The sequence below is a fragment of the Carcharodon carcharias genome, chromosome 10 (genome assembly GCF_017639515.1).
Source record: "Carcharodon carcharias isolate sCarCar2 chromosome 10, sCarCar2.pri, whole genome shotgun sequence".
NCBI classification, from domain to species: Eukaryota; Metazoa; Chordata; class Chondrichthyes; order Lamniformes; family Lamnidae; genus Carcharodon; species Carcharodon carcharias.
The window spans coordinates 19219091-19235633 of record NC_054476.1 but is presented as its reverse complement, the minus strand read 5'-3'; the positions used below and the strand labels follow the sequence as shown (position 1 = coordinate 19235633).

At 44.4% G+C, this 16543-nt stretch overlaps 1 protein-coding gene across 2 annotated transcripts in view; it reads left to right on the top strand.

Moving 5' to 3' along the window:
• prmt3 (protein arginine methyltransferase 3) overlaps nucleotides 1–16543 on the top strand; it is a 218450-nt gene that overhangs the window by 118083 nt on the left and 83824 nt on the right. For both annotated transcript variants that reach the window (XM_041198076.1, XM_041198077.1), the window contains 2 exons: nucleotides 3666–3853; nucleotides 14561–14647. In XM_041198076.1, the coding sequence (XP_041054010.1) occupies nucleotides 3666–3853; nucleotides 14561–14647 (275 nt within the window). The remainder of the gene's footprint in view (nucleotides 1–3665; nucleotides 3854–14560; nucleotides 14648–16543) is intronic.

Here is a 16543-nt window from a genome sequence, read left to right as displayed (position 1 = left end):
GCCTGATCAAGGGGTCCGGCATCCAGAAGAGGGGTGCTCATGAGAGTGCGACCCCCACCCCGCTACTTCCTCCCAGCGATAGGTAGAGATAACCAAAAGATGTCACAGACAAAAGGACAAAGAGGTGTTGAAGGTGGTGATATTATCTAAAGGAATGTGCTAATTAAGGGTAGAAAGCAGGACGAGCAAGGTACAGATAGCCCTAGTGGGTGTGGGGTGGGGTGAAGGGATCGAAAAAGGCTAAAAGGTAGAGATAAAACAATGGATGGAAATATATTTAAAAATAATGGAAATAGGTGGGAAAAGAAAAATCTATATAAATTATTGGAAAAAACAAAAAGGAGGGGGGAAATCGGAAAGGGGTTGGGGATGGAGGAGAGAGCTCATGAGCTAAAATTGTTGAACTCAATGTTCAGTCCGGAAGGCTGTAAAGTGCCTAGTCGGAAGTGAGGTGCTATTCCTCCAGTTTACATTGAGCTTCACTGGAACAATGCAGCAAGCCAAGGACAGACGTATGGGCAAGAGAGCAGGGTGGAGTGTTGAAATGGCAAGTGACAGGGAGGTCTGGGTAATGCTTGCGGACAGACCGAAGGTGTTCTGCAAAGCAGTCACCCAGTCTGCGTTTGGTCTCTCCAATGTAGAGGAAACCGCATTGGGAGCAGCGAATGCAATAGACTAAGTTGAGGGAAGTGCAAGTGAAATGCTGCTTCGCTTGAAAGGAGTTTTTGGGCCCTTGGACGGTGAGGAGAGGGGAAGTAAAGGGGCAGGTGTTACACCTTCTGCGGTTACGTGGGAAGGTACCGTGGGAGGGTGACAACCTTCAACACCTCTTTGTCCTTTTGTCTGTGACATATTTTGGTTATCTCCATCTATCACTGGCCCTCTATCCAGCTATTCTTGTCCCACCACACCCCCCCCCCCCGCCTTAAATCAGCCTATATTTCACCTCTCTTCTATTTCTACTTAGTTCTGTTGAAGGGTCATTCGGACTCGAAACGTTAACTGTGTTCCTCTCCACAGATGCTGCCAGACCTGCTGAGTTTTTCCAGGTATTTTTGTTTCTGTTTTGGATTTCCAGCATCCGCAGTTTTTGCTTTTATTTTGATCAACAAAATGTCCAGTGAATGAGATCTTCCATTGCTATACTTGCATGCTTTGTTATTGCATTTGTATCAAAAATTGAGCATTACTGGACATCATATTTTTTGCGATTTGCACTCTGGGAATAAGATTATCTCTACCAAGGTTGGTTGCCCTGCAATGCTGCTGTGTGAGGGGGAAGCACTTTGCTACGTTCCTATTTAGTAAAAAAAGACTGATTTTTATTTAAAGAAATGCAACTACACTGAATCTGCAGGCCCAGTTTGTTAGAATAATATTCGATTGGAAACTGGAGATGAATCAGTTCGGTGCGTGTGAATTATGCCAGTCAGATCCATTAGTCAAGCTTGGCTAATCAGCAAGCCAGCTTGCCTTGAAAGCCTAGTTGTGACAGGTTCTGTGTTATTTTTATTTCCTGAGGCAGTTTTTTATTGGTCGAAAATAACAGTTGTGAGATGGTGCTGGGTTCTGAGCAGTTAATGTTAAGTAGCTGCTGATCGCAGCATGTTTTATATGGAATGTATATTAAAAATCACATTTTCTGTGATCATTAGTTAGCTTGAATGCTCAATGTTGAGGCCTTTGGATAATATTAGGGGTTCTTTTTGTACCCATTTAAAATGTATCCTCATTCCAAAATGAAAACTGGAATTTTAAAACAGTTTTTTGTTTTGAAAAGGAGGCAATTCCTCTCAAAGACTTCCTTTACAAATGCTACCCTGATCTATCAATGCGCAGAGGGTGAGAAGAGTTTTATTTTAAGAAGTCATGAAAACTCTGCACTTTGTGCTGTGCTGACCATGAGCCTCATGCAAGAACATATGCTGCGTAACCCAGAGCACTAATTCCTTTTAATTCTCAATGTTCCGTGGTTTGCGAGCCATTCTGAAAGTACAGAGAACATCCCATTTTACAAATCAGCCACGTGAGCTGCTGTGAAAGACGAGGTGGCTTTGGGCAGTGAATCGAGAAGGACGCAGATGTCATTGCTGTGAATCTTTGTAAGCAGCCAAGAGAGCTCTTACTCCCTGTCCAATCAACACTTTGTTAATTTTGCCCGTGTGCAATAATAATTATTCAATTACTGCGCTAATGAGAAAAGAATGAAGTGACAAATATGTTGTGTTGAGAAGTTTAAAGGTCTTTGAAGCAGAGGCAGCAGGGTGACGATTATTGTCTGCTCCCACCTTGAAAGCCCGGCCATAATGATTTACATATTTAGAACTCAGTTTGTGATTTGTTTAAAAATCAACTGATCCACAGCATAAGAGCAACCTAGATTTCCTTCCAATCTCCCACTCTGCTCATGAAAACCTGCATAAAGTTGGCAGAGGAAATGCAGTAATAAGCTTTTCGAGAGCTGATTGAAAACACAAGCCTGCATTTGGCCTTGGGAAAAGATCCCTGCTACAATGGTATTAACTTCTATAAGTAGTAGATTGATCATTGTGTTATATATGATCAGTGGTATTTTTCCTTTTATAGCATGAGATGTTTGTCACTAACATCATTCTGTTTGAGACCCAACCATTTTCAGCTGCTTCACCAATGTCCTTCCTTCCATCATACAGTCAGAATTGGGGATGTTCGCTGATGATTGCACCATGTTCAGCACCATTTGCAACTCCTTGGATACTGAAGCAGTCCATGTCCAAATGCAGCAAGACCTGGACAATATCCAGGCTTGGGGTGACAAGTGGCAAGTAACATTTGCGCCACACAAGTGTCAGGCAATGACCATCTCCAACAAGAGAGAATCTAACCATCGTCACTTGACATTCAATGGCATTACCATCACTGAATCCCCCATTACCAACATCATGGGGGTTACCATTGACCAAAAACTGAACTGGACTAGCTATATAAATACTATGGCTACAAGAGCAGGTCAGAGGCTAGGAATCCCTGTGGCAAGTAACTCATCTCCTGACTCCCCAAAGCCTGTCCACCATCTACAAGGCACAAGTCAGCGGTGTGGTGGAATACTGTCCGCTTGCCTGGATGAGTGCAGCTCCAACAATACTCAAGAAGCTTAACACCATCTAGGACAAAGCAGCCCTCTTGATTGGCACCCCTTTCATAAACATTCACTCCCTCCACCACTGACAAACAGTGACAGCACTGTATACCAGCTATAACATACACTGCAGGAACTCACCAAGGCTCCTTAGGCAGCACCTTTCAAACCTACGACCACTGCCATCTAGAAGGACAAGGGCAGCAGATAGATAGTAGCACCACCACCTAGAAGTTCTCCTCCAATGCACTCACCATCCTGACTTGGAAATATTTTGTTATTCCTTCACTGTCATTGGGTCATAATCTTGGAACTCCCTCCCTAACAGTGCTGTGGGTATACCAACACCACATGGGCTGCAGCAGTTCAAGAACTTCTCAAGGGCAACTAGGGATGGGCAATAAATGCTGACCCAGCCAGCGAAGCCCACATCCCGGTAAATGAAAATTTGAAAAAAATTTGAATGAGAATTCACAAGAGTCCAAATCTAATGATCTGGGATCTTTCCCTCCACAGTCAAGTTAATACACTTAATACTTTCTTTCAGTGTACCCCGATATCTGTACTATTAGCCTGATAGCAGTGGGAGACAGGAAGAAACACGATGAACGAGTAGCTTTCTGGGAGGACGTGTATGGCTTTAAGATGTCCTGTATGAAGAAGGCAGTGATCCCAGAAGCTGTGGTCGAAGTGTTAAACCCTGACACCCTCATTTCAGAGCCCTGTATCATCAAGGTATGTATTGCCTGTCAGCCAAGGATTTTCATCAAGTATGATGGTGAAGACGCTGCTGGCACAAGTGTCCATTTTTGTACAAAGCAGAAATAAATGCGAATAGTCGGGATCATGAAAATTCGTCACTGTCGAGGTAAAAGCTGGGATGGTTAACATTGATTAAGCAGGGCCCTGCTGTAGTCCTGTGTTGGCACATAGACTGCAGGAAGCACCAAGCTCTGCTGAGCCCCAGAGTTCTCGCCTTGTGCATTGCGTGATGATCTGTCATCTTTCAGTGTGTGTCGGAGAGCAACCCATAACAGAAATTCTATCATATAAACAGGTTTTTTCACAAATATCAATGAAGCATAAAAATGGAAATTGTTTCCTGCTTACGGCAGCATTTTACTATGTTGAAGCCAGCTGAGATTTCAGAAAAATTATGTTAGGGAAATATTACAGTACTGTATTTAAAGGAAATATGGTCGTTTCAAGATCTTCATTAATTTCCAATCTTGGCTATAAAACATTAATAAATTATAAATTTAAAGGAGAAACGTTGGTATCACTGCTGAGTTAAAGGATCAAAGACATTATCCGATTCCCTTTTGAAAGTTACAATTGAATCTGCTTCTACTGGTCTTTCAGACAGCACATTCCAGATCACTGTAATGATTCACTGCAGAAAAAAAACCTCCTCCTCTTCCCCTGCTTCTGTTGCCAATTATTTTAACCACGTGTCCTCTACTTATCAGCCCTCCTGCCAGTAGAAACAGATTCTCCCTATCCCGTCTGTCAAAAACCTTCATAATTTTCAACACCTCTGGTAAACTCTTTTTGTTTTTTGTCTCATGAAAGCTTTGTGATTCCGCTTTCTCCCCACTGCCTATGTCTGACCAGGTTAAGGCCGGGAGCGCTCCCAATGTGCAGCGTTGCAATGAGAACCTTAAACTCTTTGGGCTGAATTTTCCAAGGAGTGACAATCACAGTCGGATTGTAACTCTGCACTTTCACTCTACCACCACCACCACCACCACCACCACCACCACCACCCAACCCCGCCACAGCCATGGAGCTTCATATTTCTCACCCGGATTTCTGAAGCAGGCCCCTTCAGAAATGCGGCGCATATCTGTTCTTGGACTGCTTCCTCATAGAGCAGGATTGTCAGGCCAAGCCCCCTATTTTACAGCATCCGGCTAGCTGCCTTTCTTTAGTAAATCTTCATTCACTAATACGCTGAAAAACATTGGGACATTTAAGTAGCTTTTCACCGCTAGTGAATGAGCGGGCTAAGTGGATACAGCGGGTAGGGTGGTAAGCGGCAGGGTGAGTAGGGTGGGTAGGGTAGGTAGGGTGCCAGCTGGGTAGGATGGTAGATGGGTACGTTAGGGTGGCAGGATGGGTAGGGTGCCAGTTGGGTAAGGTAGCAGGATAATAAGTAGCAGGATGGGTTGGGTGTCAGCTGGACAGAGTGGTGAGGTCGGGTCAGGGTGGGAATCGGAGGGTCAGCGGAGAATTGGAGGATTGAGGGTACTGTTGGAGGTCGGGGGGTGGGCGGTCAGAGGGTAAGGGGGTGCAGTTAGAGGGTAAGGGGGGCAGTCAGGTGGTAAAGGGGGCAGTCGGAGGCTGTGGGAGCAGTCAGGGGTTAAGCAGGGGGCAGTTGGAGAGTTGGTGGAGAGTGAACTCGGAGGGTAAGGTGGGGGAGTCAGGAGGTCAGTTGTATAGTTACCCAGGAGTTAGATATGGTTTCTTTCTTGTCCAACATTTCCTGGGTAACTATCCAGGTAAGTCAGAACTGTCCAAAGTTTCCTACTCTAACTCAAAATTGGAGACTTTTTCGGAGGGTTCCAGCACAGGGGAATTGCCCATCGGAAGTTGAAACATCCACATGGAGCTCTTGCGTTGGGGCTTCCAAGGGGTACCCCAGGGCATCTACTGGGGTATCTCCTGGTACAATCATCTGGGACTGGAAGATCTGGGCCTGTAATTCTGTGGTACAAATGTGAATCCAGAGCAGCTTGTTCAAAAAAAGGCTATTGCACGAGGTTGTGACTCATGTGAACAGATGATTAACTAATAAATTATCCGACAGTATATTGCTAGTCAGTCACTTGCTGTAAGAGTGAAAAGGGTTACTTTATTTGCATTGAACTGTGATCAATGCTTAATAAACTACGATTAACCATAGTAGAAATTCACTGTACTCCTTTAAGGAGGCAAAACATAATGCTTTCAGAGCTGCTATTATCTATTTTTCTTTTTACTGTCAACATGTTTACTTGAAAAAACTTAAAAAATACATTCCAAAAGGTCAAGTACAAAATGCTGCTGCTTAAGTTTAAAACTGCAATGAATAAGAAATAGTCTGAAAGATAGGTAACAATTAATATGTGTTCATGGATTGATATTTGCATGAGAGGGGGAGTGAGACAGCCTGAAGGTTCAACGTTGGGAAGTCCAACTATTTCTAATTTAGATTTGTGATCTGGATTCAGCAGCTCTGAATCAACTGGTCAGATTGGCAGAGGGAGGAGGGGTAACAAATTAAAGCTGCTATGGGCGTACAAAAGGAGCGAAATTAAATATATAAGGAAGCAAGAAATCACATCGATATTTACATCCTCAGGATATTCTACGGTGCTTGACAGCTAATGGATTCTTTTTGAAGTGTGACCACTATTTTGCAGCAAGCACGGCAGATGAATGTTTAATCTGTTTGTTTTTGGGGATGTTGGTCGGATGTGGGTTATCATTAAACTGCAGCAAAATGGTATGCATGGTCATATCAAAGAAAAGGATTACACCCAGGGCTGCATTTTACCTTCCCCCGTCGGGCGTGTTTCCAGCTGGCGGGGGGTATCTAAAATAGGTTGGGTGGCCAGCCCAATGCCTTCCCACCCAGCCTCTAGCTCACCCCCATAATAGGCTAGACGGGCAGGCACTGTAACTGGCAACCACCCACCAAATGTAAATAGATAATTTAGGGTCATTTAGGTGCTGCCCATGCCAAATTACAGATGGCGTGGACAGTCGGGAGGGAGTGGGCAGACCTACATGAACAAGGGTGGAAAGAACCAGGGACACGTCATTCTGGAGGTGCCTTGCACTCTTCAGGAGTACTACCCCACTAATTCCAAACCGACCTTCCTTCTACGCCACCTGCCTGACAGAACCTGCCCTCCCCACCTCCTTCTCCCCACTACCTGGGCTCTGGGATCCCTCCCCACCCTAAAACCCTAGGGTTTTGTTCTTGGGGCTTACTTCCTGCAGTGCTGGTAGTGCCTATTACCCAGCTCTGGTGCTGCTGGGAGTGATGGAACAGGCCCCAGGTTTCTCCTGAGTGTGGGGTGAAAGTCCCACTGTTCACCAATTTAGCCCACTCACAGCATGTTATAGCTACAGGGTGGGCTGTCCTTGAGCAAGTCGGCCAATTTTACTTCCGGGGGGTAGGGGGGGAGCAGTCACCTCCCCCCGACCCCCTGTAACATGCAGCCCCTAGATACAAAATAACAGTGCAGTTGAAAGAAATAAAACTAGTATAATCATTTTATTATCTGGGTGGCCTAATATCATCTGATGGGAAAAGTGATGAAGGCATCAGGAAGCGCCTAACGCTTTCAAAATAAGCCTTTTCAAAAACGTCAGACCCCTAAGAACATCTCGATGAAAGGCCGGATGAGATTACTAAAATGCGACATCGGTCAACGTCACCATAAGACAGACAGTGGGAGATAAAGGCAACAGAGGTGTGGTTTCAGGGACGTATGATGAGGATTAGTTGGACAGCACACAACTATTGAAGAAGTTTTGAGGAAAGCGGCACACAAGAGGAACTCTACAAATGATCGGCAAGAGACAATCACAATTTCTGGGGCACACGTTTAGGAGAGAGAGAGACGAGGACATCTGGTAGTGACTGGTAAAACTGAGAACAGCGGAGCAAAAGAGAGACAAAGGAGGAAATACACTGACAAGAAGCAGAACAGGTAGAAGATTTGAGAACAACACCGAGATGTTGGCCATTATCACAGACTGTGAAAGTTGGAAAGCCATGATTGTTGGTGTTTCAGAACATCGCAGCTGAAGAAGATATTGGTTGAGAACAAAATGTTGGCAGGATACCACCCACTTCATGAGATTAGGTTGGGCCAGTGTAAATAAGGGCTGCAGTCAAATTAGCATCTCTTAGATCTTAATATCTGTAATATTGCTGAAAGATAAATTGGCCTAATGTGGAATGGAGTTTTTCCTTATTTGTCCTTGAGATCTGAGCATTGCTGGCAAGGTCGGCACTTGTTGATGTTTGCTAATTGCCCTTGAGAAGATGATGGTGAACCCCCTTGAAACACTGTAGTCCTTGTGGTGTAGATGCAGCCACAGTGCTGTGCTGGAGGAAGTTCCAGGGATTTGACCCAGTAACAGTGAAGGAACAGCGGATATAGTTCCAAGTCAGAACGGTGTGTGACTTTGAGGAGAGCTTGGAGGAGGTGGTGTTCCCATGCGCCTGCTGCTTCCTTCTCCTAGGTGGTAGAGGTCGCCGCTTTGCAAGGGGCTAACATTTTGCCGTGATTTTCGTGTATGCTTAAGTTTTTATTTTAAGAAAGGGTCTAATTCTCATAAACGCGAACATCACTAAGGGCAGAATTTTCTGTGCCCGCTGGGATTGGGCGTCATGGCGGGCATGAGGGGACAATATGGCAGGAAGGCCAAAAATTGGTTTCGTGGCAATGTCTGCTCTGCCCGTCAATGGAGGGCCGCGTTCCCCTCCGCCACACGTCAGGCACATCATTGTAATACACCTACATATAATTATAAGCCCAGCCCTCCAGAATCATACCCCACGTTGGATCATCTGGGCACATCAGCGTGATTGCACAACGAACATAAGTGACGTGCACCTGGCGAGCTGCACTTCTCTCGGGACTTTGAGGTTTGTTTGCCTACCTTGCTTCGGGGAGCACTCGTTATCAATGCCAGGCTTTGCAGGCAGAACCACATCGCTTTTAGGGGGGCTCATGGGCAGGTCTCTACCTACCAGACCAGTCCAAGGATTGGGTGGCTTTTCAACAGCTGCAGGGCTCGGGCTTGCTTGGGGAAGGGGGGAAGTGACCTCAGGCAAGGGAAGAGGCTGCAGAGCGAGGGCTGTACTGGGGAAGAGGGGTATCCCAGTGTGTGTGTGGGGGCACATGTTGATCTGTGCAAGTGGCTTCAAGATGGTGAGGGCTGAGGAGGCAGTCTCCAGAGGTGATGAGGCCAGATGGAGATGCGAGGGTGTGTGTGAGAGAGTGAGGGGTGATGTCCCTTGCGTTGGTAGTGAGTGAGATGTCAATGATGGGCTTGTGAGTGTATGAGTTTAGAGTGATGAGACTGTTGCCTTGCCCTGGTGGCACAGATGAGATCATTCATCCTCTTTCGGCGCTGGACAGCTGACCTCTCCTGTGCAGCATTGGCACTGACCACCTCTGCCACCACCACCCAAGCCAGAGTGGGTGAGACTGATGGGCCCCTGTGTCCAGAGCAGGGGTGGAGGACATCACATCAGGCCTCCATGGCATCCAGAAGGCGTCTCAGGGATGGATCATGAACGGGAGGGGGCTGCAGTCTTCTTGCCTTTCAGAGCCATGTCTTCTGTTCAGCAGTCCTGGGCTGGAAGCACTGGGAGGTGTGTGCACAGCTTAATTTTAAATACGGCGACCAGCATGAGGAAGTGGAGAGGTGACGGTGTTGCAGGTGAATCACAGGTCACCCGTCAGCTAAACAGCCTGATTCCCGGGAGTGCATGATTAACGAGGCAGGATTGGGATGAAATGGCACGAAAACCCGTCATTGCAGCCAGTGGGTAAAACGTCCTTCTTCCCCACCCACTACCTCACTTAGTGCTAATCTGGTTTGATTCCACCCTTAGCTTTGAGGAACAACGAGTCAACATCTATTGATTAATATCTGCATCTAAGACTTGGATCAGCTTAGAATAAGAAAGCCAGATTGAAATTAGCTAAATATCGCTAAGAACAACGTAGAGGTTCAAATCTGGGCAGTGGGTCTCTGGGTAATTTATTTTAGGTTCTATTTCACACTGTGCAGCACATAAACATTTAATGGACAGTGGTTTTGTAATGAATGAAACGTCAGTTAGTGACATTAAGGCTAGGTACTTCCACATGCTTATTTGCCCAGAGGTACATTTTCCTGGTTTGTATTCCTTACAAGTACGTACTCCTTAAAGTGTTAGAAAATAAAAGTGTATTCATTGCTAGCTTTCATTTGCTCAATCTATTGCTTTTTTTGCCATGGCATAGAAGTTGCATATTGATGTTTAAGTAGCTGAATGATGCAAAGGTTCGTGTAGAACTCTTATTTATCACTGTTGTGAAAAGCAGCCGGCCACACAGAATGCCTTTAGGGAATGTTTCACAGTTCTTTGAAATCCAATTTCATTAGGTTAAACATCAAATGGACACAATTAATGAAAAGAACCTGTAATTTTCATTTAATATGTAAATAAGATGATTCTAAAGTAAGATTAGTTAGCCTTGTGTTTGGAAAGTGTGTGATGACTGAACAGATTCACATTACGCTTTAAATTGTGTTCCTTTTGACCTTTAACCATGTGACAGCTCTAATGAAATGAAGAATGGAGAATCATATAGCACAGAAGGAGGCCATTCAGTCCATCATGCCTAAGCTGGCTCTTTGAAAGAACCATCCAATTAGTTCCACTGACCAGCTCTTTCTCCTTAGCGCTGACGATTTTTCCTTTGCAAACATGAGCAGAATTTCCTGCCTGTCAGGCGGGCCGGTTGGGAGTGGCCGCGGGCGGGGGCGTAGCCGATTGCCACCATTTTATCTGGGCAGGCCAATTAAGGCCTGCCCAGAGTGACGCACAGCCAGTAGCGCTCAGCGCTACCCATGTTGGGGGGGGGGCGTGGGGGAGAGTGGGGGCCTGTGCTCTGTCACGCATGCGTGCAAAAGAGCATCAAAATCTCCCTGAGGCACAGAGCTGACTCAGGAAGATTAAGTTCAGTTTTAAGGTGTGAAAATAAAAAATTAAAATTATTCAGCCATGTCCCCCTCATGTGACAGTGTCACATGAGCTGGGACATGTCACTGATTTGTCAAAATTTTTTGTGTTTGTTTAATAAAACCTTCATGAAACCTCACCCCGCCCGTGGATGAGGTTTCATGAAAAATACGAAGGCTGCTTGGGCTCTTCGCCTGACCCCCAACCTTAAGGTTGGACGGGCAGCCCTATCAATTAGTCTAATTGGTGTATTAATGGACTTATCAGGCCTTTGACAGTTCGGAGGCTTGGCGCACCTGCTGAACGGAAAATCGGAATGACGTGTGGTGCAGTCAGGACACACACCCAACATCACAGAGCGTCATTTTACGCGTCGGCTTGTGGGGCCCTCCCCCGCATGGCTAAAGAAAATATTCTGCCCCATGTGTTCAGTTCTCTTTTGTAAGATACTTTCAGGCTGTGCTCTCTAGATTGCTATACTAAGATAACCCTCATTATCTCCACCTCAATAAGATACTTTCAGGCTGTGCTCTCTAGATTGCTATACTAAGATAACCCTCATTATCTCCACCTCTGGTTCTTTTGCCAATTATTACTTGCCCACTGACCACAACTTTCCTTCCAATGAAAATAGTTTTTTCCTTATCTATTCATATCAAAACCCTTTATAATGTTGAACACTTTTATTAAATCTCCTCCTAATGTCCTTTACTCTAAGAACAATCCCAGCTTTTCTAATCTCTGCAAAAAAAAAGTCCCTCAACCCTGGTAACATTCTAGTAAATCCCTTTCTCACCCTCTCCAAGATTTTGACACCCTTTCTAGAGTGTGCTGCCAGAATTGGAGAGGCTACTCCAACTGAGGCCTAACCAGTATTTAATAAAGCTTTAGCAAAATTTCCTTGTTTTTGTTCTTTATTCCTCTGGTTATAAAGCCAAAGATTCATTTTTTTTTAATAGATACATCAGCTTATCCTGCCAACTTCAAAATTGTGGGTGCATATTCTTCAAGATATCTCTCTTCCTGCACACTCTATAAAATTGTACCATTCAGTTTATATTGCATCAGCTCATTCTTCTGTGCGGTTGACTACACAGTAGTCATAAGTAAGAGTTGTACACTGATCTTTGCATCAATCAGCTACTGAAACATCACTTTAATAGTTGAGCAGTTTGTACTCAATCGTCTGGTAGCACTCACGATGTCTAAGCTGTGTGGTTACTAGACACAGCGTTACACATGACCACCTCTAGCGCCAAACATCATAGTTTACTGAATCTAGGGACAGCTTAACAACTAAACTAAGACTGATGATTGGTTTGTGTAACTCACAAGTCAGAAACTTGGTTCATTTTGCAGTTAAGTCAAAAGCCTGGAACTCCCACCTGAACAGCACTTTAGGTATCTACACCACACAGACTGCAGCGGTTCAAGGAGGCAGCTCACCGCCACCTTATCAAGGGCAATTGCTGATGGGTAACAAATACTAGCCTTGCCAGAGACGCACACATCTCACGAACAAATTTTTTAAAAGCGTCACTTAACCTTTCTGATTTGATTTATGCAGAGGATGGAAACACCATAAAATTATAAATAGATGAACATGTAGCATACCTCAAATCTGCCTACCTAAAAACCAGTAGTGTCCGAAAACTGGACATTTTTTTCCCACGCTCCGAGTAGCTTAGGAAATCTTGACCCCCACCGCACCCCCCCACCTCCACCCGACCCAGCTTGGAAAAGTTTGGGAGGTTGCTGCATTGATGGATTGCTGAGTATTGATTGGCTTTGCGCGCTTAACGCTTAGTTTTCAGTCACAACAACAGGGGTATTTTTAACATCATTTCAGTTTGATTGATCTTTTCTCATTTTAAACCAGGTGCACTGATGTAGGGATAAAGGCAAAATACTGTGGATGCTGGAAATCTGAAACAAAAACAAAAAGTGCTGGAAAAACTCAGCAGGTCTGACAGTATCTGTGGAGAGAAAGACAGATCTAATGACAGAGTTAGTGTAGATACACCCACAGTTTCCGTACGGACTCGAAACGTTAAGTCTGTCTTTCTCTCCACAGATGCTGTTATACCTGCTGAGTTTTTCCAGCACTTTTTGCTTTTGTTTCAGATTTCCAGCATCCACTGTATTTTGCCTGTACCTCAGTGTTTAATTCACTCCCACTCCACTTCCAGGAATGCCTACCTTGAAAAAGTACTGCTCTTTTCTCAGCGCTGATGTAGGGAAGTGGGGGAGGCATGAAAGAGTTATTAAATCCAATGCATGAGAATTTAACTAATATAAGCAACATGGCCATTAACATAAAGTGCTTTGCAATCATACCAGTTGGTTTTCCTGTGTCCCCTATCCACTGAATTAAAGGGTTCTGATTTTTTTTCCCTGAAAACTGGCATTTTCCAAAACTTAGCCTGGACTGGATCCCCCTCAAGCTTGCCGGATTTGAGGTCCTCTACCTGTAATAAATTTCCAGCACATGCACCAAGTTAGCTGCAGATGCAAAAGGCCAGAAGAATGTAAACTTGATGGGAAAGCAGTTTTTCAACATCGCATTTCCGGAGCATCTCGGATCTCAAATGATGTTGACTATTCCTTGACTTTCAATCACGACCTTAATTGTATTATTCCAGAGTAATGTGGCAGTGCATAGTGGTATTATCAATGGACTAGTATTCCAGAGACCCAGGGTAATTCTCTGGGGACCTGGGTTCAAATCCCACCACAGCAGATGGTAAAATATGAACCCAATAAAAATCTGGAATTAAAAGAGGCTGATGAAGGCCATGAAACCATTACTGATTGTCGTAAAAACCCATCTGGCTCACTAATGTCCTTTAGGGAAGGAAATCTACTGCCCTTACTTGGTCTGGCCTACGTGTGACTCCAGACCCACGGCAATGTGGTTGACTCTTAATTGCCCTTGTTCAGAGGGCATTTTAGGGGTGGGCGATAAATGCTGGCCTAGCCAGCGACGCCCGCATCTCATGAATGAATAATAAAAAATGTTCAATGTGGGTTCAGGAAAAAGCATCCAGAATCAAGGGATCATTTCTAACTCATTTATGTTTATTGCGTCTTTTATTACGTTCAATTTGCAGGTTCTTTTTGTACAAATGAGAAAGAGAGATTCAAAGTGCAGTGTTAATTTACATCAAAAATGCCTTAAAGGGAAGAAAGTGATTTTGACTCACAGTAACAATCTGTGTGAACTATGCAGCATAAAATAAAGCTGCTTTATTTGTGCTAAGTGATCTTTGTGTATGAATTTTTTTATGATACTCATTGCTGCTGCTGTTCTGAAATATGGGTTTTGCATCGGTCAGTACGATAACTAAACAGTGATGCATCGATTAAAGGAATTCAAAACATTTGAACACCAGATATTAAAAGTATTACTTCTGAGTTGAAGTACTTGATGAACATTGAAACGATGTTGGAAAATTATTGGGCTATTAAGAATGAATTCCTAAGTGGCCTTGCACTAGGAGTCAGAATTTTATAATACACCTGACTGAAAGAGTCATTAGCAACTGGGCTGGACGGTAGCTTCGGAGGAACAGAATGCGAAGTTACATGGTGTGAGAAAATAGAATATACAACATTCTGTGTGTTCCAGGCCAGTATGGCCTGTTTACTCGGTTGTCTTGGCATATTGATGAATACTTCTCTGGAAACCTCCCCTTATTTTCCAGGCAATAGACTGCAACACCGTGGGAATTTCAGATCTGGATTTCATCTCTGAATTCTCGTTGAAGATAACAGAAGATCACGAATGTGTGGTGAGTTGGTTTACTTCAACTGAAAACCAAATTAGATCAAGAAATCAGTAAATTAATTTGATAATAATTGAGTAACTAAGTGAATTAGTGTTTAAAGATATAGCTACAGATATTTGCTTTGTTCATTGGGCAGTTGTATATCATCACCAAACAAGAACATACCAGTTTGTTAATTCCATCACAACAGCCTGCAAACAAATGTTAGGTATAGTTATGAGTCGGTTAACAATATTTCTTGCCATTATTTTGCATTTTGTACCATTTACATTTATATATTCCAATCAAGTTCCCAACTACAGCTACAGCATAGGAATTGATAAAGTGATTATTAATATACATTTTGCTGATTACTTATATTTTGCTTGTCATTGAATCTGATACTAAGACATCAGTGCGACAGTTAATAATCCTCAGTTTGTGGTTCCACCCCTTCCCCTCCCCTTTCCCCCCCAAAATCAAATACATCTGGGGCTGAATTCTCTGGTCGGCGAGCGGGATCAGAGCCCGCTCGCTGAAGCGTGGTGATGTCGGAAGGTGTCCCGATGTCACCGCGCATCATTTAGATTTTCCGTTCGGCAGGCACGCACTGGAGTCGGCTGCGCACCCGCCGAACTGTCAAAGGCCTATTAAGGCCATTTAAAAACTAATATAAACGTTTAAATGAGCTGCCCGTCCAACCCTAAGGTTGATGGGCAGGCTAAGAGCCCAAGTGGCCTTCACATTTTTCATGGAACTTCATCCATTAAAATTACAGAACATGTGACTTGTTTACATTCATGATCCTTCAGCTGCAGTCAGTGCCTATTCAGACAAAATTATATGCTAGCAACTGAGGTACAATAACAACTTGGATTTTTATAGCAGTTTTAACATAGTAAAATGTCCCGAGGCATTTCAGAGGAACGTTGCCAAACAAAATTTGACACAGAGCCAAAAGAGATATTCAGATAGATGACCGAAAGCTTGCTCGACGAGATAGCTTTTAAGGAGCAACTTAAAGGAGGCCAGGGAGAGAATGCCAGATCTTAGGGCCAAGGCAAATGAAGTCACTGCCACCACTGGTGGCGGCAAGGAACTCACCTCCCGTCTCCCCAAAGCCTGACCACCATCTATAAGGCTCAATTCAGGAGTGTTAGGGAATACTCTCCACTTGCCTGGATGAGTGCAGCTCCAACAACATTCAAGAAGCTTGATACCATTCAGGACAAAGCAGCCCGCTCAATTGGCACCCCATCCATTACTTTAAACATTCACTCTCACCACCATGTATGCACAGTGGCAGCAGTGTGTACCATCTACAAGATGCACTGGAGCAACTCACTGAAGCTCCTTCAACAGCACCTTCCAAATCCATGACCTTTACCACCTGGAAGGATAAGGGCAGAGATGCGTGGGAACACCACCACCTGCAAGTTCCCCTGCAAGGTACACACCCTCATGACTCAAACTATTTTGTCGTTCCTTCACTGTTGCTGGGTCAAAATCCTGGAATTCCCTTCTTAACAGCACTGTGGTTGTACCTACACCACATGGACTGCAGCGGTTCAAGAAGTCGGCTCACCACCACCTTCTGGAGGGCAATTAAGGATGAGCAATAAATGCTGGCCTAGCCAGCAATGTCCACACCCGTGAAATAATAAATTTGAAAAATTTAAAAATTGGGGTGTGCAAGAAGGCAGAATTGGAGGGGCATGGATATCTCCGAAGGTTGTAAGGAGGTTACAAACACAGGGAGCAGTGAGGTCTTGAAGAGACTTGAGTTTGCCAGATAGCAGCCAATGTAGGTCAGGGAACCTGGGACTAATGTGTGAATGGAACTTGGTCCAAGTTAGGATATGGGCAGCGGAGCTTTAAATGACCTCAGGTTTATGAAGGATGGAAGATGCCATCTTGCTT